Source organism: Elaeis guineensis, chromosome 3 (genome assembly GCF_000442705.2).
Source record: "Elaeis guineensis isolate ETL-2024a chromosome 3, EG11, whole genome shotgun sequence".
NCBI lineage: Eukaryota > Viridiplantae > Streptophyta > Magnoliopsida > Arecales > Arecaceae > Elaeis > Elaeis guineensis.
The window spans coordinates 110,709,808-110,735,703 of NC_025995.2; the positions used below are offsets into that span (position 1 = coordinate 110,709,808).

Sequence of the window (25,896 nt, forward strand, 5' to 3'; positions counted from 1 at the left end):
TCTCCTTGATGCTCACTCAACACCATTGCTTTGCTAGTCATCACTCCTGCCTAGCCCATTATACTGTGGTAACAACCTAACTTTTGCCAATCTACATTGACACTATAGATACTGTCTAATAATTGTTCGACAGGATGCCCAACCTAAAAATAGTATATTAATCATTATGAAAAAGTTGGCTCACACTACCTATTCTTTTGGTAATACTAACGCTACCTACTTTGAGATCCATGATTACTGCAACTAAGAACCAGCAAGCATAGCTGATCCACCCAACAAGCATCTAGACTAGCATCTTTTGACAACAAAAATCAATATCCTCATTGGTCAACAAGGATTTTATTAACCCTACAAAACCCGCCATAGACATTATGATAGCAATAGTAGGCACCACCATTGTTGTTGCTTAGCTCCTTCAATCCACCGAGTGCATCTGCCTTAAAGCACTAACGAGATCCGCGCATGTAAGTTTGGCTCGCCACGGGACAGGCTAAGTTGGATCAAAGTAGATTGTATTGAGTTTGGATCAAAAACTTCTTTACGTGTACCTAGCCCATTTATAAATTATTTTAAAAGAAGCCATCATATTTATATTTGAGTTGTAAAGAATAAATCCACATCTTTATTTTATATGAGCTAGAGTCTAAAATAGAGAATGTAGGATCATACCTCAAGAAAAGTGAAAAGCATGGAAAATTAATTTAAATAAAAAAAATCATAAATCATAAATTCTAAATCCTAAATACATTGCTCCTCCATCTTTTGATCACTAAATTGTATTCCATTTTCGGACCATTAATTGCATAGGCTTCCTTGTCAACTAAACTAACCTTTCATTTAGGCCACGGTTCATTGCACAACTACAACCAGATCATGCGATATTTTAATAATTTAACTAATACATGATGATCGATCCAAATTAAATAGCCAATCTAATTTTTTTATTATCGAATGAATCTTAATTACTCAGTATAAATTTAAATTAATTATAAACATTCTCAGTCTAAATTATTCATATCTGATTAATATAAGTGCAACCAGACAGGCAGATCTAGATCAGAATTTATCATTATTCTAAGAGGATGTTTAGTTGAAGAAAATAAGAGTTTGGAATCGGAATAAAAATTTCAACTGTTTATTTGGAAGAAGTTTCATTCCAATTTCGATTTCGGAGTGGAATGAAAATGATCAAATCTATATAAAACTCAAATCCTATTCTTCTCTATAGATCCAAACTTTTATTTTAATTTTGATTCCGATTCCGATCATGAATCTAATATTTTATAAAATTAAATTATTTTAATTTTAATTTTAAATTATTTTAATTTTAATTTTAATTTTAATCGTGAATCAAGCACCCTCCAAGCTTAAAATAATCACTGGGAAATGCGCGAATCTCAAACTCTGCCGTGCATCGAGATCAAGTTCGCACCGGGCTGCGGAGCGAAACCGCGCCCAAGAGGAGAAACGGAGAAAAATCTCCTGCCCAACATGAGGCATCAGCCTACTGCTCTTTATCCACCTCTTCCCAATTCCACTCCCCACGCGCCCCGCGGTCCGAAACAAGAAGACGATGCTCCATTCTGATCACCTCCTCTCCCGCTTCTATCCTCTCCCTCCCTCCCGCCACCACCTCCAACCGCCCCATTCCCCGCCTCTCTTTTGCCTCCGCCCCGCCCCCGCCGGCCGGACGGCCGTCCGCGCCGCGGGGCCCCGCCGGTGGCTCGCCGAGCTTCCCGAGACCGCGGCACCTCCGCCGCAAGGGGCCGAAGATGGCGGCGGCCCCGTCGAGCTTCCGCCCTCCTCCACCTCCACCCTCTTCTCCGTCGACGACAACCCTTCCCCTCTCCAGACCTCCACCAGCGTCCTCCTCACCGGCGCCATCGCCGTCTTCCTCTACCGCTCCCTCCGCCGCCGTGCCAAGCGCGCCAAGGAACTGGTACCTCTTTTCCCTTCTCCCTCTCTCTCTGTGTATATGTTTGATTGCAGTATTATCTTAGAAGATACTTGTTTGGTGGTTTAGAGAGTGAGGTCGACCGGGATGAAGAAGACGAAGGATCTTAAGGAGGAGGCTTTGGATAGATTGAAGGCCGTTGGGGCGACACCGGTTGAGGCTGGGGCTCCGCCCTCCCCTGTGCAGGCCTTGTTGGGTTCGATAGCAGCTGGCGTCATTGCCGTCATCCTCTACAAGTTCACCACCACCATTGAGGCTGCTCTCAATCGCCAGGCAGTCTCCGATAACTTCTCGGTCAGTGCTGCATTTAGCTTCCTCACTGTTTTTGATACTTTGCTCTTTTTGTTTGCAGGTATTATGGGTTTGCCTAGCTTTTGAATTTGTTCTGCTCTGTTCCATTTTGTTGATTTTAATTAATAATTATAATTAATTTCATAGTCATTTCGTTGGCCTTTTGTCTTTGACTTGGGCCTTTATTTGTTCAGCTAGAATCTTCTAAATTGTAATTTGTAATTTCTCTCCAAACACAGACATGTACGTTGAAAAATGGGGACCAGGAAAATAGTATTATGCATTGCATTTAGCTAATTAGAGTCTTGCATTTGCCTTCCGTTTCATGTATGTTTTGCAAGATAGCGTATTTCCTTGGAAACTAAAGTGACCATATGCATATGCTTAACTTTGTAACAACCATGGGTTGCTCGCTGAATAATCACGTCGTCTCTGTGATAATTTGCTCTGGTGAGAAGAATTAACATGATGATATCATGTTGATTAAGTTATAGTGGTATAAACATGTGCGTATAGTGATAAAACGAGGAAGAGATCAGGGAGAATGTAACAGAAAATTAGGTAATAATAAGAGGTTAAGAAGGAATAATAGGAGAAGACAGAATGTTTAACTCTTTGGTTCATTCAGTTCAAACTGGTCAGCATGTTATTGGAGGTTTCTTTTGTTGTTGAGTTCCGGAAACATGGGAGCCACTTACATTGTGGTTTATGTTTGATGCCATAGTTGACTAAATCTTACTTTTCTGATCAAGATGATCCTTGTAAATCTATTAGTAGTTCATTAGTGAAGGTGACCAAAGCATGTACTGTTATATCATCATTAGAGACCAGAGGATCACTGATTTATTCTACAAAACAACTAAAACAATTTTGGCTTACAGTTTTTTATCTTTTTTGCGAGAAAATGTTTTGCAATTGGCCCACAAAATTTTGACTTAAACTAAATTGGACTTCTTTTTTGCAATTTGACTTCCAAAGCATCATGATCTGGATCACATGTCCATGCAAATGCTATCCATGGAACTTCTTTTTATCCATTTTTCCTTGTGCCTAACATAATTTACCAGTTCAAACTTCAAAGAAGTCAATTCAAAATTATAACATCTGATTTATGTTGAACCGATATGTTTAGTAAAGCACATGGAGGAAATGATAAAAGGAAGACCCATGGATTATATTTGCATGGATGTGGATGGGATATGGAATATAACACTTTGAAGAGTAAAACTATAAACTAATATTTACATCTAGTTATTACAATTTATAATCCATATTCAACTAGATGAGTTGAGCTTGAAGGATAAAGTATCTCCCATCTTTTATGTAAATATTACAGGTAAATAATTATGAGGTAAATTCATAAATATGAAAAGAATGCAGCTGCAATTTTTTCTGTAAAATCATGTTATGCCACCATAGTTTGCCAGCCTTATAGCTTCAATCTCTACATCGTGCTTTCAGTAATTCGAAACAATTCACATGTTTTGGCTCATGTGGGCATGTTAAGTGGTCACTTTTAATTGGACTTGAAACTCCAAGTAATGTTGTATAGAGATTATAGACACTGAGTGAGGAGTAGAAATTCCATGACATGAATTTTGTAATCATCTGAGTTTGCAAAAGAATCATGTGGACAGTGAGGTCAAACATATTAGCATGGGATAAAACATAGTTTGAGGTTGAGTGAGAAAAGCTGGATATGCAGAATTCTTTGTGGAAGAGCTTTGTAGATTGTTTAATGAGCTTGACCTTGTGATTGCTGAGGGAAATATCATGAACATCAAAAAGTGATTATGTTATTCTGTCAATACTTGTGATCTAAATAAAATTTTGTAAGAGAATTAGGGGCTATTATGTCTCAAAAATTTGATAAGCACAGAAATACAAGGTATATGTTTGTTTCAAACTAGGACATTGCTACATTATTCCTATCAAATTGGGAGCACATGTTACATGTATCTTCCAATATGTTGCCACAATAACTCCTTTTCGAGCTCTTCAGTTGCTGGATCCCATGCTTTTATTCTTTGTTCTTTTCTTTTTATCCAATGAGTTGTTGTTCCACATGAAATCCTATCAAAGTGGACCCAAACTGGCAATCTCTGAAAAAATAGGCATCATCACACTTGTACAAAATCTTAAAACTCTGTACCACTAATCTTAACAAAGCATTTTCACTTGGAAAATTTATCTCATGAAGTTTTGTTAGCCAATATTTTGCATTTTGACTGACTGATGAATAGACCACTACCTATTTCTGATACGTCATATGCTTAAATTGATATCCTGCTAATTGTTTTCACTTGTTGAGGAGGAACTTGACGACTTTATAGTGCAGTTTCTCCATCTAAAGGAAACTTGCACACTAACTAGTGGCTTTATGAGCTTTCTTGGTCCCTTGATCAGTTTTCTCTAATAAAAAACTTATGACTTGAGTAGCCCCTGGCTTTAGGTAACCTGACATGTTACTACCATTTTCATCTTTCAGTACATGAATTTTGTGTCTCACAAATGACAATACATAAGTATATTTTGGTGCTGCTGCATCTGTTTTATTATGCCAATCTTCTTCAACTTTCCTTAACAAACTAGATCTTTAGCTGTTGTAGACAATACATCTTTCATATTCCCCCTCAAAGAAATGTCTTTGCTACACAGGGTTACTGTACTTCAATTTTGATTACTAATATGATATTATGCTAGATTTTTTTCTTAAATAACTTAAGATCTGCATGCTTTTTTTGATTGTCTTGCAAGATCTTGATCAGTAGTGGATAATTGCTTCATGTATTTCACTGTATTATTTGTCTGTATCAGAAATAAGATCATCTTAAATCTAGAAGACAGTTGCAGGAAGGAAAAGCTAGATATTGAAGCATTCACATGTTGCTCCAAAGAAATCAATTATTTTACCTAATCTATGAGGATGCGGAATGCCAATGACCTCATTCAAAGTTATTTTGGCATATCTAAGTTTATTTTTCTTCATGATCAATGCTCTTTTACTCAGTAAGCAACTGGTTAAGCTTTGTTATCTACTTGTTTGATCTACAAGCAAGTGAAGGGTTATGTCGTTAATTTTAAACAAGATTAATGAGTAGGGAGACTAGGTCCAAATGTATTAGCAGTAATCAATTCCTTTTGGGTTGGATTAGCATCCACGTCCATGTAAGTAAAAGAATTATACATGACCAAAGGTTCGGAATGTAGCTGCACATAATGTTGCTTGCTTCTATTTCTATGCATGAGAACCTGACAGACAAAGGATGGAGTAATTTCACGAAGCAAAAAAGGCATTTCTTTGGATGTAGAGACAAAACAGGGTATCTGGAGTTACTCTTAAAGAGGGTGATCACTTATCAAGCATTTATACTTATAAATGGACTTCACAATGATATAATGTGTATCTGGAAATTATTTATCAGTGTCCACTTCCAATGTATCTAGGAAGGGGTTATAATTGAGTAGTGTAATTGTTAACAAGAACAACAAGAACTGCAACATGAGAAGTAACTAAAAACAGAACTGGTATTCTCCATTGCATGATGATTTTTAGTCATAATATTTCTTTTGGTTAGTATATATGAGTATAAAAACATAAAGGCAAAGCGTTATGACAAGCAAGAAAACCAATAAAAAGTAAAAGAAGCCTCTTTCATGTTAAATAGATAATCTTGATCTCATCGAACACTAGCGTTCACTAGAATAGTAAAGTTTGAATAGTTTTTTCTTTCTTTCTTTCTTTTTTCTTTCTTTTTTTTTTTTTTTTTTTTTTTTGCAAGCTCTGAGATAGAATCCTTTAATCTTCCACTGAGGCCATAAGTTAGGTAGTTAGCCAGTAGAATGTTCTTCTATTTAAATTTTCTTGTGGTATTTATGTCCTGCCCGGAACTTCACACTTTTTTTGTCACACAAAATAGAAGTAAATAGAAAGAGGCCTGTTCTCAAAGGAATCAATTAAAAAGTCCAGATAATTTGACATAAAATGCATACAATTTCAGGGAAAACGAAATAATATCTGCTGCTTCATCCATTCGCTGTTATCTCTTTTCAAGTTATATAGGTTCTAGTTATGGTAATATTAACCTTAATCTGATAGCATGATAATGTGAATACCAACACTTCCTGTAATGTCAAAGCCCAGATCTTAATAGTTCATTGGATTTATCCTTTAGTACAGGCCACCATTCACTGAGCCCTTTGTCATAGCTGTGAATTTCTGTCAGTTCCATGCCTATATCTTGATATTATGTTCTATACAGAACATATGCCCTTTCAACTTGTGTTACATGGACACTCATGTACGGCTCCAATAATACATATCGCATACATGTCCGATCCAGGTTGACATCAAGCACTTGGATGCTTAATATTTTATTTTCCAGCTTTTAAGGATGGATGGATGGTCTGACTCATCCAATAATGAATTCAACCCACCATAATAATGTTGGAAGTGATCTTTTTTCCCTTTTTAGGGATTGGTCAAGGTTATAGATATTGAAATAACTTTATAAAATATCCCTTGTATCTCTCAACAAACTAGAAAGTTTGAAAAATACGTATAGTGAAAGACCTTAATAAATAATATATATTCTAATATTTTCTTTTATACAATATTGAAAAATAGATACTTTAATTATAATTATTTTTACACAGGTCCCCGTAACTTCTTTTTCTCCCCCTTCCTTGCTGATTCAAACACTTATTTTGACTAGCATATTCATTTGCCTATTAGAAGTACTCTATAGTTAAGTCATCATTTAATGATTCAAAACAAACAATCAGATTGTCTAAATGTTTTCCTGTTTGCCTAATAGATTTTATTTTTGTTATTTTTCAGGTTCGGCAAATAACTATAACAATAAGGTGTGTCCTCATCATTTTCCACCGGGCAACTTGTTCACATCTGACTCCGTTAGACTTCTCACAAGTTTCTCACCTTCTTTCTTCAGGACCATCGTGAATGGCTTGTGCTACCTTGCAACCTGTGTTTTTGGAATTAATTCCATCGGTTTGCTGCTCTATTCTATTCAGCTTACCATCAGTTCTCTCATGGAACCTATATCTGGTAACTCCCTGTCTGCTAAGAAAGAAGGTGGACAGCTAAACACGATGGCTTCTGCAGATAGCTCCACAGCTAATGTGGAATCTGGAAGCAATGACATGCAGCAAAATTCAAGTGAAAATAAAGATTAGTACAGCAACAGAATATGATGGCAGGAGGTTTGATTCCTATCTCCCTTGTGCGAAATCCATTCCTGTTCCCTTCTAGTTGTCTTAGCCTTTGCTTAGACATATAAAAACAAATGGAAGTTTTGACTTTCAAAGAAACTCACATTGATGCTTTAAATGCTTGTAATTCATCAGATCATACAGCAATAGAACCAATTCTCTAAGACTGAGCTCGTACTTGCGGACAGGACCAGGGCATGCAACGAGGCAGAGAATGGAGTTATGGTGCCATCCTTGTATAGAAAGAGGGTGATCATAAGAAATTGAGTGATTGTTACCTCTGTATTGTTCAGAGGATGTCGTGGTTCAAATATTGAGAGGGTGACCCAGGATTTTCAGATTATTGCAGGTGTAATTGCTGCTGTAGGAGCTCATGGCATGATGCACATGGCCATGAAGGCTTATGAAGTCATGTGGGATGTGCCTAAAACCTTGGAGTTATAGGACAATGTTGCCTGGGTAGGCCCGAGAGCTTTTGTAGCGTCTAATGCCTAATTATCTTAATAAAACAATAGTGGGTGAATTTTCTCCACTCTTTGTTACTGTTCGTTTTTATTTTGAATGCCCAGAATCCCTTTTCAAGTTTGCAAATTTTGGCATACTAACCACTGAATGGATAATTAAGTGCTGGCCTTCTGACACAATTAATCAAAATCTATAAGAAAACAATGAACGACACTGAACTGGACTTGACTTTGGCATGGGACCTAGCAGAGCTTGGATCCACGCGGTGGTGGGTCCAAATAATGCTGTCCACAGCCTTAAAAACAGATCCAAGCATCCAACTGGTAGCTTAGCCGTATCCATCCTGGGAAGACAGAAGTTAACATGCACTGCATTGTTTGGTGCGGGATCCTTTTCTTTTGACCTGCTGCCGAGGGGCATGGGTCTCAGGAGAGTGGTTAAGGGTAAGAAACAATCAAATCATGTTAAGAAAGCTGGTAAAGAGGATGGATGTGGGTGAAGGGTGACGACGATCGTAGATAAGGATACTCTGCATCACCTCCCAATCATGGATGTCAGTCACAGGCCCCTCCAACTTCTTTTGCTTGGCCCTTTATTCAGTGGCCGGCAGGAGACAGCCATTGGCTGGTGGATATTTGGTTTAGTGGCTGAAGTCACATCCTTCTGCGAAGATCTTGGGCATGAGTACGCCATTATTGTACCAGTTGTGGCTTTAATGGGTAATACTGTTTGTGAAAGAAAGGGCATTAGTTTCGAGTTAATGTACTTTGTGTAATATTTGGATACCTGAAACTTTGTATGATGGGGTTGCAGACAAGAAATCATTTCTTTCTTTTTGACAATTCGAAGTTGCTCTGCTGTAATAGCTGTTAGAATCATTACCTCTAAATTCAAATATGACCGGTTGTTTTGCGTCTCTGTAAAGCTGATTCCCGTACATTGCTTTAAAAAATGATTTAGAACTTGAGAAAAGTTGCATGGTATGTGCAGTTTGGAATGAAATTTCAAGTTACTTGAGTTTGATGTGATTAATCCTTTGAAAAGGACAGTTTCACCACGGATTCTTTGTTGCCAATGCTGCGCTTTTGCATATGTGAAGCGGGGTTAAGCAGAAAGTACAGTTTGCCTATGAAAGGTACAAAGGCTGGTGAACCGAGATTCTATTCCTAAACGGCAAAGTTGTTTGAGAGCAAAATTAGGTTCTTTGGTCATAGTGTTCTATGAAGGACGCACGCTTATAACAAGTAGCATATACTAAAACCTTCTTTTAAATTTATTTTTGATCTCCAATGGAGGAAACAAAGCTCATTAAGGCAATCAAATTCAGAGATCATTCAAGAGCAAGATTTATTTTCAGATTGATAGGAGCATGCACCAAATAAATATACTACTTTTGTTCATCTCATTTTATGTCAAATACAATATGATAAATAATAACATTAATATCATCTTAATTATTATTTTCCAATAAAAAATATAAGGTATGGCATACTTCACATAAAGAATGAGTTATGACGGCAGAAACTTGCTCCAAATGCAAGTTTGTATCAACATCTCACAAAACTTAACGGCTCAAGTTTGTTATGATCCATGCTTGAGAATAAGTTAGCTTGCTTGAGCCAGGCTTGCACTCTCATAGAGTCATAGCTCAAAGGACAAACAGAAAAAAGCATCGAGATTGAGAGCAGCTAATAAAATAAGGTACAAATCATATATTTCTCGGGGTAGGAAAATACAACATGGGCCTTCTAACCGTTAAATAAATTAAACTTTCCATGCTTGGAAATCAAAGAGAAGAGCGAAGTAAAAGTATCTTGCACATAGATTGCCAAAATAAAACTTGTTTTTGTTTCTTTTCGTTCATCTTTTCAGCATAAACAATGATCATGAGGAGCTAAAGCATTGCTCGACTACACGGGGTCTCCAGTGACAAACAAATTATTATTGCTATTCAAGTTATACGCAAAGAGAAACAACAACAACAGCAGGAAGCTAATTTCAGTGTATCACACAAGTAACACATCAACACCAGCATTCATAGTTCCGTATACACACAAACCGACAAAATATCCAGAGGCTTGGCGGCTGGGCTCAGAAGCCGATCCCGGCCGCGCCGATGGGCCGATGTCGGTCCTTCCAGAAGCACGCGTCCGGCGCCAGCCTGGCTGACGACCTCATCGGCTCCGACTTGCACCGCGTCAGCACGAACGGCCCAAACGCCGCCGGCTTCGGCACGGCGGCGGCGCTCATCAACTTCTGCTCGACGGCCGTCGCGGTGGGCGGCGCCGGTGGCGGAGGAGGCGGCGACGCCTGGAGGACCGCCGGCTCGGGGGGTGCGGTCACGTCCTTCCTGTCACCGCCCTTGTCCTCGCTGCCCTCCACCTTTTCGGTCTTTGCTCTCTCTTCTTCACCAGCTCCGCCCCCTTTTGGGTGGTGCTGGCGGTGGTGGTGAGGGCGCCACCGGAGGAAATCGGTGCTGCACACCCACGTCTCCTTGGAGACCTCCATTGAAAGCTTGGGCTCGTACATCATCAGTAGAAGGCAGTCCGGCAGCTCTCTCCTCTTCCCCGCCTCCTCACCTTTAACTCCTCCCTCTCCCTTGCCATCCACCTCTTCTATTCTTCCTTCTTCTCCATTTACTTCGGTTTCTCCCACTTCTGCAGGCTCTGGCTTTTCTATTGCCTCGGTCTCCATCGCTTCGTCTCCCTCTGCTGAGCTACCTTCTTCTTTCTTCTTCTCCTCCCCTTCACGAAAGGCATTCTCTTCTTCCGGAATGAGGTCTCCTTTGTCGATGGAGAAGCTCCATCTTCTCCTACGTTCAATGGAGAAGCTGGCTCTCCTCGCTTCTTTCTCGCTGGAGTAGCTGTGCCTCCTTACATCCCCGTCCGTGGAAAAGCTGTGCCGCCTCCTTTGCTTGTCTTTGGAAGAGGAGCAGCGCCCCCCTCCGTCCTTTGCTCTCGAAAGACATTTGTGGCTGTGGGATCTCCTCTCTGCCTTCCCCATGGAAGAAGAGCAGCTGCTGGACCTTCTGCCTTTCTCCTCTTCCCCTTCTTCTCCTTCTTCTTCTTCTCTTTCCGGCGAGAAGGTCTCCTCTTTCAACACTATCTCCTCCGACTTCGGCAAAAAATGAGCATCCACCGCTTCTTCCCTCGGTGAGTTCCTCTGAACATTAACAGAGTCGGCAGAAGACCCTTCCTTTTCTTGCTTCTCTTCACTAGATCTCTGTTGCTTCTCCTCCTCCGCTGAGCTTCCCATTTCTTCAAGACCTACATCCAAGGTTGCACCTTGGGAGATTTTCTCTTCTTCTGCCTCCTCTTTATCTACTTCCCCTGTTTCTGGACCAACTTTAGCAGCGGCGGCGGCTTCTTCATCTCGCTCTGCTCCAGCCTCCTCTCTGTCCACTTCTACACGACCGAAGAGATGCTGCCCAACTTCAGCGCCATCTTCTTCCTCTTCCTCCTCCTCCTCTTCTTCTCCGACTTCGACCTTCGTAGCTGGAGAACCCCAAAACCGGTTAGCCAGCGCTGCCATTCGGACCGGATCGGACCTGCACCTCATCAGCAGCAGAGCATTCCTCGGCGGAATGCACACATTTACCCTCGCTTCCCCCTCCTCCTCGTCTCGCACCACCAAAACCTCATCTTTCTTTTCCCTCCCATTGCCATTCGCCACCTCCAGCTCCAAACCCTCCACTCCTCTCTTCTCCCTCTCTCCAATCACCAGATCCACCTCTCCTTTCCCCCTTTCTTCGAGCACCAAACCCACCACCTTCCCCCTCTTCCCCTCCTCCCCCTCCTGCATCGCCATCAGCCACCTCGCGAGCACTTGCCCACAAGAGCTCGTGGTCCTCTTCTCTTCGCATTCTTTTCTCTTCTCTTTCCCCGTTCTCGAGGAAGAGCAAGGTGAGCTTCCGCATGGGAAGAAGCAATTGAACTCCGATCCCAAAGACCGCAACGCCCCGCAGATGCTCACCGGCAGCTGATACATCCACCTCTCGCTCTTTCTCGGCAAGCACTCCTCCGTCCTCCTAAAGCTCGCTTCTTTTCTGCTTCCCCTCTTCGATCTCGACCTCGCCATCGCCGCCGCCGCTTTCGCCTTGGCCTTCTTCTTCTTGCTCTTCACCCTCACCTGGCCGATGCACGTCACCTTGGGGGACGACGGCTCCGCGGCCTCGAACGCGCACCCCTTCCTCCTCCCACCGCCGCCGCCTGTCGCCACCCCGGCGGGGAACATCGGGGACTGGCCGCCCTTGAGGCTCCCGCTGCTCCGAAGGCGTCTGCTCAGCGACGCGGACAGCGATGGCGCCGCAGGGTCCCGGCCGCGGCCGGGGCTGAGGAGGGACTTGGAGGAGGGGGTTCTCATGGCGGTGGCGGCGCAGGCGGATGTGGCGGAGGATGAATGACGGCCGGTGAAGCAGATGAAGAGCTCGCTCCCCCGTCCTCCGCCGCCGCTCCGGTGGGACTGCGCCCTCTCTCCTGCTTCCATTGTCTTTTTCTTCTTCCTCATTTATCTGGTCATTAGAGAAGAGTGTGAGGCCTTCTTGGGACCAAGCAGATGGGCATAAAAAGATTAGGGTTTTTCTTCCTCTTTCAAGGGCTCTGGATTCTGGCAGAGCCGTTTTAGACGTAGCTTAGGGAACAGCGAGAGGAAAGCGGTAAATTGTGCAGGACTAAGGCCACCATGTCCCCTTTATTTAAATGCTTATTAGTAGAGCAACCTTGCATCTGTGTTTCTTTTGAAAGCATAGTTGCTAGGCTTAGTCACGTGAAATTATCATGATTGATCCAAGAGGAAAGTAGTACTCCATGCATGATTATGACCCTATCGAGCAGTATGCGTAAGTGGTTCCCACGGAGGAGAACACTTAATTACTGATTATGACCGTATCTTATTGAACTTTTTTTTTTAAAATTTTTTTGATGAGTAAGTATTTGCTAGATGGTGGCTAGCCTCTCAAACGAGTCCAAAAACATAATAACTTAACGAATCAGTAAAGATATTTTAGAGCTTGTTGGGTAATATTGTTGTTTTTCATTTTTTTGTATAAATTAATGGAATACCATATAAATATTTATTGTTAAAAATAGCATTTATACGATACTCATGTTATTCCTTCATCTAGTTTTCACTCTCTTTTTTTTTTTTTTTTTTTAAAGCAATAAAATTTCTTTAAACAAAAATTCTAAATATTTTACAAATAAATTAGAAAAAAAAAAGATTTTCATATCTTCCTGCTTTTTAAAAATCAAAAGCTATACAGGAGCACCCCTTAATTTTTATAGATGATGAGTCACTACTATTCTAAAAGATTAAGTGATCCATCAAACAAGATGGGGTGGTAGAAGCAGTGCGTTTCTTCCGCTTCTTTGCAGCAGTATAGCATCCACTTTAATACTAATTTTAATTGGAGTCTTAGACAGAATCAATCATTCCCACAATAAGAAAATAATAATATCCGGTGTTGATCGCACTCATTCCCCCCCTTGCCATAGATCGCACCCATTCCCCCACCTTGCCATAGGATGAGTGAGGTGTTGGCAGTATGGAGCATCTCTTTTCTCGGTCTAAAGGTTTGAAATTGGTATCCCATGACCGAGGGCAAAATGGGAACCGCGGCTCTTCTTGTCTTATCGTCTAACAGGCGAATAATGGATGCATCCTTTTCAGCTGCCCAACAGCCCATGTTACAAGCGCACAAAGTGGAGACCATTGATGGGAACATAAAGGGTCCCAAGAGTCCAATTAAATAATTAATCGATCTTCCAGCGTTAGGTTTTGACCTGAAGAAAGAAGACCATCCAATCAAGCGACAACGAGTGGAGAGCACAAAGGCAGCCACCAAAAGGATGGTCCTGGCATTGTTTAATGCAACAGTCCATTGAACAGCTTGGATCGTCCCATGCATGCATGCAAGTCATTGACTAGAAATGACATAATAGGATCTTTGATTTCAAGCAATAAACGGTAGGTTGTCGTATACGGTCAACTTTCTTCCTGGATAATATTATGACTGTATAACAATTACTCAAAAAAGAAAGAAGAGGGGGACAAAGATAGAAAAGTAATTTGAAAATATATTAAAAAATTATTGATTAGATTTGCATTGATGGATCGATCCAACTAAGAAGCAATGTGTATAAATTCATATTAATCGCTTCTTTACTGTTTGCTTGTTTTTGTACCTGTTGCTTCATGATTGATTGATCTACTAGCTCAATAGTGGATCTAGTTCAATTAAACATTTTATGCCCAACAATAACTCTCCACTTCCATAAATTCCAACAACACTTTCAATCGAAGCAATGATCGAGGCAGCTTCTGCCTTGCTTGTCCATGACCGGTTGCCTGTATAGATCCTCCAATCAAACTTGGGTGGTGGTACGTGGCTAAGTACGTGGCACTACTTGGTCTGTTATCGTTTGGCGTTGCCAACAATGCCAGCAATCTAAACTTATGAGTTGGTCTTGATTAATAGTCGCTGTTGGATGGCATCCAAACAAAGATTAGACTACATAAAAATGTATGAGGATAACAAAATATAATTATATGATGTACTAAAATAATTAACATAGGAGAAAGAGGAGAGGGTGTGGCCACACATGGGGCGCGTGCCATGTGGAAAGGACCAGCAGAAAGTTCCAAAAAGGCTGTATGCCTGTGGACTCGGCCGGAAGAACAGAGAGTGAGGAGAGGGCTAATGAATACAACATATGATGTTCATCAAAAAAAAAAAAAAGAAGGATATATGATGGGGATGGAATTGTTGCATGGTGGCAGAGGGGGAGAGATAGAGAGGTGAAATGGAGAAGGAATCTGATCAGTGTGGTCTCCTCGCTGTGCGGCCCTTCATCTCTAAGTTGTAAAAGATGCTTTCGGTGCAGCCCTCGCTCCCAAAACAGGAGAGCTAATGGCACCAATCTCCCCTTCTTCAATTAACTATGATTTGGGTTTCTCCTTTTGGGACTTTGACCGGATCCTTTAAAAGTACCGACAAAAAACAGAGAAAGGACACCACATTTGTAGGGGACCCGGCTCGAAGCCAGAAAATAAGCTGATCCTTTCCATCTCCCTCCCTTTTCTACCCTTCCCTTGCTCCACTTGGTGCTGAAATAAGAAAAACTGGAACAGAAAAAGTTGGGCTCATTGGATAGCCACCTCGCAGTAAAAGTAACTTGTGAGTCACCTTACTCACGACTTTTACTCTTGTTTTGCTGCAATTATATTCCTGAAGTAATTATAGTTGATAAGTCGAGCCACATTTAACAATCACTTATCAACTTATTCATAAAAATAATATATATATATATCTATATATTATTTGGTTAAAAAAAAAAAGCCATGTGTTAAGCGGTCAAGGACTGGAGTTGGGCTATAAGGACAAAAAAGCAAAGTACAATAATCTGAAAAGGATCGGGAAAGAAAGACAAAAGGGATGCCTAAAATTAGGGAAGTGGGATGAGCTGGTTGTTGAAGTATTTCACCTCCTCTCCAGAACAAATTTAACCAGGTTAGTTAGCTAAAATGGCTTTGATTGGCCAAAAATATCATTCAAAAAAGTGATAGAGTTTGGCTGGATATCTGAATAATCATGGTTTAGCCATGAGTTATGCAACATCAAAATGTAGTCTGTCATTGTATTATGATAGTTAGTGTGACAACTTTTTAAGTTTAAATATAATGGTTACTTCATTACCATTTCATTGCACAACAGTAATTACTTATTAACAATAAGAACAACTAATAAGTGGTTTTTTTACTAGATTCAAGTGATATTTTTAAATTAGCCTTCATATAAAATTTGACTCCGTATAGCACACTTGAGCAATAGCATAATTAAGTAATACTTTTTGTCATCATTGTTGTTCATCTATTCTTCGCTAAAAGGATTAATAATGGATATTTCAAGGTCCATTATTTTATAGAAGATCCTTAACGAAGACTAGATACATTAATTAAGAAAAAAAAAATCCGGCGAACCAATTTACGTGTTAAGTATACTGGTCGGTGAACCACTCTCTATTTAGCAGATAGTTTTAATCAAACAATACATGTGGGACACCTTTTATGTTTGACATGACCTTCACTGGTACCTATGATGATACTGCCGCACGACTCCTCCACAGAAGCTGTTTTTTTTTTTTTTTTTTTGGTAGAACTCCACAGAAGCTGTTTCAAGAGGAGATTGAAAGCCAAAAAAAAAAAAGGCTAGAAAGCAAATTAAAGGACCTAAGGCCTCTTCACGCCTACATTTTTTTCCTTCGATAATTTATCAACGAAGCGTCAAGCTAACCCTACACAACAACCATGCACTCAAAAGAAAAAGAAAAAAGAGGAAAAAAAAGCGAAAAAAAAAAGGGAAAAAGAAAGGTACTTACTTCTGACCAAATACATGCCATGGAGAGACTCGATTAGCTGTCATAAGTAAAACAGCAAGCAGACTTCTTTTTGAAGCTACGTATCGAGTCTTAACACGCTCTGATCCGTTGGCGGACATCTATACGTACATCGGGTGGTACAGCTGATCCACGGTACCTTCCACGGAACAAGCTCGAGAAGCAGAGAGGAGGCAGAGGCGTTAGTCTGGAGTGAAGTAGAAGTGGGGGGGTGGTCCAGCACCAGCGCACGTGAATTGCACGTTCTTTGAGGCCAGACCAGACACGGCACTGGCTTCGGCTTCCGCTGTGACAACAATGCATCTGTCCTCCTTCCATCCCCCGCTGACCATCCCGCTCATCCGCTCCCAAAGTACATTGGTAATTGATAGATTCCTGGATTTTGCTTTCTAAAATCGAACTATTAACCCAATCTCACTGGGCCTTCAACTTCTTATTTTGGTTGGTAGCATCCAACTTCTTCATGGTACATGGGAACCTGGTACTACTAGTAATGTTGATCCATAAAGCGTCAGGAATATTATTGGGCCCATGGCAAGTTATTAAATGGGCCTAATGACTTCCACATTAACTTAACTTGTATGGTGTTTAAACTAAAAAGTGATGACAGGTTGGTTAGAGCTGGAGATGTTATCAGATGATCGATACCTTCTCTTCACCTGAGAGGTAAGTTCAATTACAAGTGATGATGACCAGCATCATATCTTCAAAAAACAAAAAAAAAAAAGGCGGAATGAACGAAAGGCTAGATGGGTGCTTGGAGGTTTGTGGTTCACGAACTAAGAGTCATATTAGCTCAAGATATTTTAGGCTGCTACTCATCATAGGTTGTAGCTCTATACTTTTATAACCATTTCAATATTTTTTTTAAAAAAAAAATGTAATATGTTGAATGTTGTTGACTTATCAAGGAGGTTATATAATAGTTGGAAATAGGCGTACCGAACGGATCTCCCACCTTATGCTCTATCTTCATGGGTTTGGCAATACAAATTGCTAACCTCTCGGGGTGGCTTAATTATGGTTAAGGTGTTTTTTTTTTTTTTTTTCTTTTTGATGAAGATGGGAGGCTGGAAGCCACCCAGCATTTATTAAAATCAGAAAATATATACAGAGTGAAGGAAAAGATTTACAGAAGAGGTCACAAGACCCACTTGAAAAAAACCCAGCTCTTCTACACCCATCTTCCCCCACCCCCACCCCCCACCCCCACCAACCCAACCAAAAAAAAAAAAAACAGCTCTGCCCTGTAGCTGGCCAGAGAATGCGTTAAGAGAGAGATCTTCGAAAAGGTGTGAGCGCAAGAATCGGAGGCGTGATTGAACTTGGGCCAGGCTTGGTGCCTGACATGTCTAGGGCAGTTGCCAGCGAAGCCCATGCATAGAGTTTCGGGCTGTGGTGAGATTGCCCAATACTTTGGCCCATGGCTCCATGTTGAGTAAACCTTCTCCACAGTTACAGTTAAGGACACTATGAGCTCGGTTGATCCAAAAGTTCACAGGTCCAAAATTATCGGAGGTTTTTTTTTTTTTGCTAAAAAAAAAATAAAAAGAGAGTTGGAGGAGGGTGACCCAGTGCATCTATCTCTCTTGGGCGTGACCATAGAACCTCAATTCTCACTTGAGAATATTCGATTCGAGGTCGAATTTGGGTTAATAGGCGACCTCCTCTCTACCATATGGACGAACCCAACGGATGAGTACCTCACTCCAGTACCATCGAAGAACCAAATGTCACTTTCAAATATCGTATTCAGACTGTTAGGATACGCTTCATTCGACGGCCATTCACATCCTGATATTTAATCGCAGTCCGGTATCCACTGTGATTCGATTCTGGATCACACCGTTGGAAACAAAGGCCCATTCTGCTGGGATGCCATCTCAATGACAAAATTATTAGAGCTACTAAATGACTTTTGCAAGAAGGGACCTGTTCCCTAACCGAAGAAAATTCATGTTTCTCCCTACACTTAAATATTCCAAACAGTTCCGGGGCCTCGGCATGATACTCTTTGAATTGAGAATTCCTTTTCGAGAGGGTTCAGGGATTCCAGCATTGTCAGATTCGTACTAGCTCACGAGCCATCAGGTTAGCTTTCAAGAAGATATTCCCCCATCTCAACCTGTTCAAAGAATTAAAAGTTAAAATTCTTACAAAAAACTTTTCCCTTAGGTGCCATTGAAGGCCACCAACGACACCAATGCACTTCATGATATGGAAACATAAAGATTTTTCCCCTAGGTGCCAATGGAGACCACTGATGGCCTTAATCACCTTCTGCTGGAGTACAGCATAAAGTTTACAAGCTCTTCTACAACCACCATACAAATAAGAATAAGGTCAGTACAGAATAAAACAAGCAGTTTATCGATTATTTGATAAACCTCCTGCAACTGTACGTATAGCATAACGCTCACAAACTCTCAGTAAAAATAAGATGTCCCTGACCTAGACCGGTTATTATCACCCAGATAGAAGACATTAGCTAATGGACGATATTATTAAATGTGGAATTTATGCTTATTAATGACCGTCAGATTTTACCAACTAATTCTGCAGTTCTTCCCATGCAATTATCCCGTTTGTATAGTCCACGTACCAAACTTACTCAGCATTATCCAACCCCGAAACTTTGGCACACGCCCTTGGATGGTCAAAAAGTTCCCTATGTTCCTTCGATCCGCCATCCTGCTCTACCGCTCATCGCTTTGTTAGAAAAGTTTCCAGGATTTGGAGTCATGCATGTGTCCGTTGTGCATGGCCTCACATGGACGTAGCTTTCTTCAAAAAAAGTTGCACTTGGTGTGTTGCTTAGGATTGAGAATCTGATACTGTGACAACATCTCCCAGCACAGAGAAATTTGTACGTCGAGCCTTCCATTGCTGCTGGGTACGCAGACGACAAGCACCCCGACCATATTTCTCCTTATATTAGAAGAAATTATCTCCTACAACACATGTACCTCTTGGCGGTGCACCACGCCAATCACAAATGCTCGTTTCTACGGTCCCTATTCAGCTCTACCCTCACTCCAATGACCTCAATAATCACGGACATCTATTTGTACACAAGTTCAATCCGTGGGAACTTCTCGGTGCTTCCTCTTTCTCCTCTCCCATGTTAAAAGTGATCTTGTTAGCATGCCTTTGAGTGCAGTCAGAAAGTAGCGGGCACGATTGCCCTGTCAATGGAGTCCAGATCAAGTAGTACTGTTACAAATGAGACTCGATCTCCATGGTTGTTTTTGAACGATGGATAACAAAGAAAACATAGTTTTTCCTTGAGAGAAGATAGGCACAATCTCATACTTCTTTTAGCTCGCTATTAGAATATATTTTCTTGATCTTCATGGAGTAGCAACCGTTGATGGATCATGGATCTTTAATAAACACATGGCCTAATTCAACACTTGAGCATGACAAATAGATCTGATTATGGGCCGGGTTTGGATCTAGAAAATGACAAATTTTATGTAGGCACGACCTGAAATCCGATTAAAAATGAATAGAGTTTAGGCTCGAGGCTGACCCATGATCAGCTCTAGTGATAAATAATAAAATAACAGGAAAAGAATTGGAATCTTATGAATGGAACCATATTCTCCCATAAAAGTTATAGGAATTTCCAGCGCCTTGGATATTTTAAAACTTTTAATTGGTTGTAGTGATGATAGCGGCCAATTCTAATCACACCCTTACGAAACACACCCCAAGAAACTCGAATTAGATGACAGCCACGAGTTATACTAATGCTCACTAATTCGCTCTCATCGTAACCTCCATATATCCAAGTGCACTTTGCCAATCATAAAAAGGGTGGAACCATCAATTCTTTGAAGCCAAGAAGAAAATGTTGTATTATTCAGAAGGATTTATTAATGCTCTACCTGTGGTTTAGAATAGGTCAAGGTTTTACTTTGGTAATGGGAAGGACATCATTTTTAGAAAGAATATTTGGATTTTTGATGCTTCTTTATAGACTATATATTTTCGAAGCTATTCGACATCAGTAAGAAAAAGAACAGAGTAATTGTTGATTCTTACAACTTTAGATCTTCTTCGAGTTGGAGACTCAAAAGTCCCAAGCTCTCTTCATTGCAAATTCAAATAAAAGTTGATTGTCTCCTTTCCATCCTTACTTTTGTTAGCCCAAATTAGGATTACGATCACATTACCTAGAAACTAGACGGAAAAGGAGGTGAAATGTGAGTTTGCCAAATCTCTCTAGGCTGTTCTTGCCCGGCCGGCTCAAAATTAAATGTTTTTTGTGGCTCTGCTGGAAGAAAAAACTGAATACTAGAGAGTTATTTCAAAAAAAAAAATCTGATAAGCAATTGCGAGGCTATGTCCTCTATGGTTATGGGATAAAATATTGATCATATCTTTGGCTCACGTTAGTTCTTCTCCTATATCTAGGTGAATATTTGTCTTTGCCTTGGGCTTTTGCACCTTTAAACTTCTTTTGCCGATCTTTTTGTATGAGGTGGAGAAAAAATGTGTTTTCAATAGTAGTACAACTAATTATCCTTCTACTCTTGACTACACTCATTTGGAATTGTTGGAAAGAACATAATGCAAGGATCTTCTTCAATCGATTTCATTGCCATACGTAGACTCGGAATATTTATTGAGTGGTCTTCTTTGGCATGGTAAAATTCGATATTCTTTCTTACGAGCTTATATTTATTTTTTTAAAAAAGAAAAACTTCTAATGGGATTATCACATAAAAATGATTAAATTTACGCTATACTTATGCTTACCTAATATAGAAACATATAAGAGATAAAATCATTTGAACTTCTATTCTCCAAGGTTATTGGTTTTTGTGGATATGTTCTTGGTGTCAAACTTGGGTGTTGTTAATTTTTTGATCTGATGGTAAATGGAAGCAACTAGACTTTATGTCAATATATGTAACTTGTTTAGCAAGTAAAGGAACAAGAGGTAATTAACTGAAATTACCAAGCATGCTATATAAGAGATTAGGGTATATTAAAGTTTCATCCATCATTGATATTGTTGACAAAAGAAAATGCACAAATTTATCTCTTCCACATAAATGTCGAATGTATTAGAATCTTACCTCTTCTCTTAACTACAAGATCACGGGCATATTACCCGTGCCCCTTGGTTTGAGCGGTGCCATTTAGTTGTAAAAATATTCTTCTCACTTGCAACATATTTTTCATCTAAATTTCTTATTGTTTGCATGCATGTGCAACATGTATTGAGAGAAGACTAGTCCCCCCTCTCATTAACAACAAATGATTGATGGTACCTTCCTTGGTGTCATTCGATGAAAAAAAATCAACAATTTGAATCTTAAGTCAAGCAAATTAAAGCTGGTAAATACCATTCTCAAAAGAAGGTTATATCCAAATTGTTAATCTAGTATTCACAACAATTTTTGTTCATATGTGCATATTCTCCGTTGCTTTGATGGCAACTAATTTCTCCTTACGCTTCGAGGAAGGCATGGGTACCTATTGGCTGTAGAAAAAGATCTCCAAGGTTTGTTACATATGTGTAATTAGCTTAAAAATGTTGAGACATTGGCATTGTGGATGGGCCAGCATAGGTCCATTGTAGTATTAATGTAGCATATAGAGCTCGATGAGAAGATAAACTAATATAATAGCCTTCATGTAGGAGTAGCAATATTTAATCTGTTTAAGTTGTTTCAGTTGAAATCTATTATAAGTTAGTTGGATTATCCGTTGAATAAAATGATCAGATTAGGATTTGAATTTTTAACCCATTCAATAAATAAGTCAGATTCAGGGAGACAGGCTTTTAGTCTATTCTATATCTGGTCCGATTCATATTTGATTCCACCCAACCCGGTTGCCATCCTCACTTGCATGTAACAAGAAGGTTAACTTCCAAAAACGCAGATCCAGTGCCCCCCATAAGACTTCCATATGCAAATGGCTGAAAATTTCATCAGCCGTCAAAAGAGCTTCTCAGTTGGCCGCTATGAGTCCATGAGACCGTGACCAACCGGTTCGGTTGAATTTTTACCCAAGCAAAAAAACCGGTTCGGGTGAATAACCCAAAATGACATGACCTACCCTTCCCACAGGCAAAATAGTCCGCCGACCTCCAGGGGCATCCTTGTCACAACAACCTCGTGCGTCGTGTTCGAGGGGGCAGCCGTTGAAACGGGACACCTTCGCTGCTGTACTTCCGGCCACCCCAACGGCGCAACTTCACTCCTTCTAAATCCTACTCGCCCGCACCCAATTCCGAAGCAAGGCTTCCTTCCCCAGGTCCCCTCGCCACCACCGCCTCCTCTCGCTCTTCTTGATTACGAAGAAAGGAGGGAAAAGATTACAAACGGTATATAAAGAAAGAAAGGAATAGAGCACAGGAAGACAGAGAAGATGATGCAAATTCTTGGATTCCGAGGGGGCTCGGCCGCCTCCTCGTCGTCGCCTAAGGGCCGGGACGCGTCTCCGAGATCCGATCATCCGAACCCTAGCCGTAGCGCGGTTACTTCTTCTTCTCCTGTTTCTTCCATCACCCCGGGATCCGTGGGCCCGGCGAGGCCGCTGCGATTGGTGTACTGCGACGAGAAGGGCAAGTTCCGGATGGATCCCGAGGCCGTCGCCGCCCTCCATCTCGTCAAAGGCCCCATCGGCGTCGTCTCCGTCTGTGGCCGCGCTCGCCAGGGCAAGAGCTTCATCCTCAACCAGGTTTCCTCCTCCTCCTCCTCCTCTTTCTCCACCTTTCTTTCTATTTGTGTTATTTTCTTGATTCTAGGATTGTTCTTGTTCATCTTCTTATCTAAATTTTGGTTAATGTTGCTGTAGGGATGGCTTTGTTTTAATACGACGGGGTATTTATGTGAGGATTTTGCAGTTTCTATGAAAAATGATATTTTCAAGCCCTTTTCTTGAACAGTTAGGGTTTTGCGAGTTCCAGTTACTTCTTGTCCCTGGGTTCGGTGCGGCTTTTTTTTTTTTTTGGTTTTTTGATGTATGTTATTTTCTTTATTAAGGATGAAATTCAAACGACTTAGCAGGCCCTCCGACGACTGATCAATGTCGTGGAGGAGATAGAATCTTTTGATCATTCTGAAATCGACTAAGACAACTTGGCACAGCTTCACCCTCCCATGTTCATGATCATCTAGTTGCAATCTTGGAAGCTGATAAGTCTTATCTTGGATCAAGACCTTGGAAGATTACTAGCAACTTTAAGGAGATCCATGATATGCTAAGTTTTGACATAATTCTCAAAGAATGACGCTGAACCCATTACGGGGCACAGGAAAAAAAGACTGCATAATCAAAGGAGTTCTCTGAAAAAACCCTTTCTTAGCCATCAAATCCTTCTGTTTACTGTGTAGTACTTGTATGCACAAGTCACAAGATGCTAAAACTTGGACTGCATTGACATATGCAAGTGCAGCAAAGCAATTGGCACACAAAATCACTACTTTTCTATGACTATGAAATATTTGTGGAATAGTTGTTAGACTTCCTCTTGGAAACAAAGTAATATTAAGACTAATATGTGTATAAACCCTTTTTTTCACTTGGGATCATATGTTATCATGAGCCCATATTCTTCCAGTTTGAATTATCTAAAGGTCCTCATTAGCATCCATGAGGTCTCGTAGCGCTGCATGATGTCTCTGATATCATAGCTTCTTTTGATTTCCAAAATTCAATGCAAGTTTAAAGCAAGAAGAAAATCATGAGTTAATTAATATTCTATGGAAAATTGTGAAATTATAGATAGAATCCACTTAGTCCTTATCAATCCTATGTAGCGTGATGATTTTGCATTGTTACCTTGCATGATTTATGTATGAAGCTTTCAAATCCATACAAGATGAATTTAAGAAGTACAGTTGAAAGAGCTTTGGACCGTTCTCAATAGAAAATTGGCTACTCATAGTAGTTGAACATAGATTTAGAGACAGAAAATAGGGTATGTGATTGTACTTTCAGATATTAACCTACTTAAGTTACAGATCCACACCAGTTTCTATGCAATGATATCAGCCACTGTGGTCAATACAAAGAGGTACTTATGAACTACTGACAAAGCATGTATCAGAGCATTTGTTGTGGACTGGTACTTGAATCTGACAAAATAAAACTTGTTTGGTGCTAAAAGACCTCAAGAGAAAACAAATCTATATACGGGAAGGTGAATGTTTTAGTATAGAGTTATGGCAAAAGGTTACGCCCAAGTTATGGTAGTAGGCCACAAGCAAAACTTGCTGGTTGTCATGATGATGTCTGTTTAAAATTCCCTTGACCAAATGACTAGGTGCGGCAAGTTAAGGTAAAAATAATATCGTGGAGTATTGGATGATGACTTCTATATATGCTGGGCAAGGAATTTCAGTGAGTGAATGATGTCCATGCTCGCTACGCCGATCTATGACATGTGGCGCCCGCCACATCGATCTATGACATGTGGCAAGCCTCTTGGAGATGCATGAAGAGGTTTGACCAGGTGGTTGGTGATTTTTGCTTCAAGCAAGTTCTTGAGGATGTTTTTGTCTGCACTCTGCAGGAGAGTAAGAGATAATGTTGCTACAATCATGTTTTTGTAAGTTGATTGAAACTTTGCCTATATGGAATAAGACAACCTGCAGAAATAGTTTAGCTATAATTTGTTGATTCAGTCATCAAGGAATTTGCAGTAAGAGGGTGATTTAATTCTGCCCTTAAAATCTTGGAGTAGAAATGAGATTCTTTGAGAGATTGATGAGTTTTATTTTGTTCACAGTTAGAATAGAAACATGGGAGGGAGTTCCCTTCCTCCTTTCCTCAGCCAAGATAACATACGGATACAGTATAATTATTAAATGGAGCATGACATCTGTACTTGTTATATTTGGCTCCAAATTATATTTCTTTATTTGACTCCTGTGACAGTTGGGAATACTACATCGGCTCAAACTCTATTTTTTGAGAAGACTTTCTTCCTTTATAAGGAGGCCACTGGCATCCTTTCTTGGAGTACAGAGGTAAGAGCGGGCGGAGATTTTTCTAGGGCTTCTTGTGCGAGATTTTTTTTTCTTGCTTGTTCTTGTGCGCGGGTTCTGTTCTCGGGCCGATCTCTCACCTGTGCCTCTTGTGAGCGGGTCCTATTCTCTGGCCGATCTCTAACCTGTGCCTCTTGTGCGCGGGTTCTGTTCTCTGGCCGATCTCTCTTGCTTGTGCTTCGGTGCTGGCCTGTTCTCTGGCCGATCTCTCGGCTGTGCCTCTTGTGCGGGTTGCTTTCTGGCTTTCTTCTGTTGGCCTTCGGTTGGTGATCTATCTGTCTTCTTCTTTCTCGGTTTCATGGACACCTTGTGCTGCTACAGCTGGTAAGGAGGTATCATCTTGATTTTTTGCCGAGGGTTGAGGAAGGTATCTTCATCTCAGGTATTGTTTTATCTTGATCTATTGCCGAGGCTGAGATTGGTTGATCCTATTGGATCTTGGTTGCCTTCTATTCGATATTTTGTTGCCTTCTTGTTGGTTTCGGAAAAAGGTATTTTATACCTCATATTGTACCTAAATTTCGGGACGGATATATAGTGGATTGCTCCT

The 25,896-nt window shown here is 40.5% G+C and overlaps 3 protein-coding genes across 3 annotated transcripts in view; 2 read left to right on the forward strand and 1 right to left on the reverse strand.

Moving 5' to 3' along the window:
• Nucleotides 1-1,502: 1,502 nt before the first annotated feature.
• LOC105040956 (uncharacterized) lies at nt 1,503-8,019 on the forward strand. The gene is made up of 5 exons (XM_010917722.2): nt 1,503-1,939; nt 2,024-2,248; nt 7,086-7,111; nt 7,198-7,468; nt 7,613-8,019. Exons 1-4 carry the CDS (start codon nt 1,574-1,576, stop codon nt 7,439-7,441), a joined length of 861 nt encoding a protein of 286 aa, XP_010916024.1. The 5' UTR covers nt 1,503-1,573; the 3' UTR covers nt 7,442-7,468; nt 7,613-8,019.
• A 1,850-nt stretch (nt 8,020-9,869) lies between these two features.
• Nucleotides 9,870-12,627, reverse strand: LOC105040955 (uncharacterized). Its single transcript, XM_010917721.4, has one exon. The coding sequence runs from the start codon at nt 12,446-12,448 to the stop codon at nt 10,034-10,036; it is 2,415 nt and encodes an 804-aa protein (XP_010916023.1). The 5' UTR covers nt 12,449-12,627; the 3' UTR covers nt 9,870-10,033.
• Nucleotides 12,628-22,468: 9,841 nt separating this feature from the next.
• The window catches only part of LOC105040953 (uncharacterized), a 29,291-nt gene continuing 25,863 nt past the window's right edge, over nt 22,469-25,896 (forward strand). Inside the window, exon 1 of the mRNA XM_010917720.4 lies at nt 22,469-23,034. Within this exon, the coding sequence (XP_010916022.1) occupies nt 22,723-23,034 (312 nt within the window). The 5' untranslated portion in view covers nt 22,469-22,722. The remainder of the gene's footprint in view (nt 23,035-25,896) is intronic.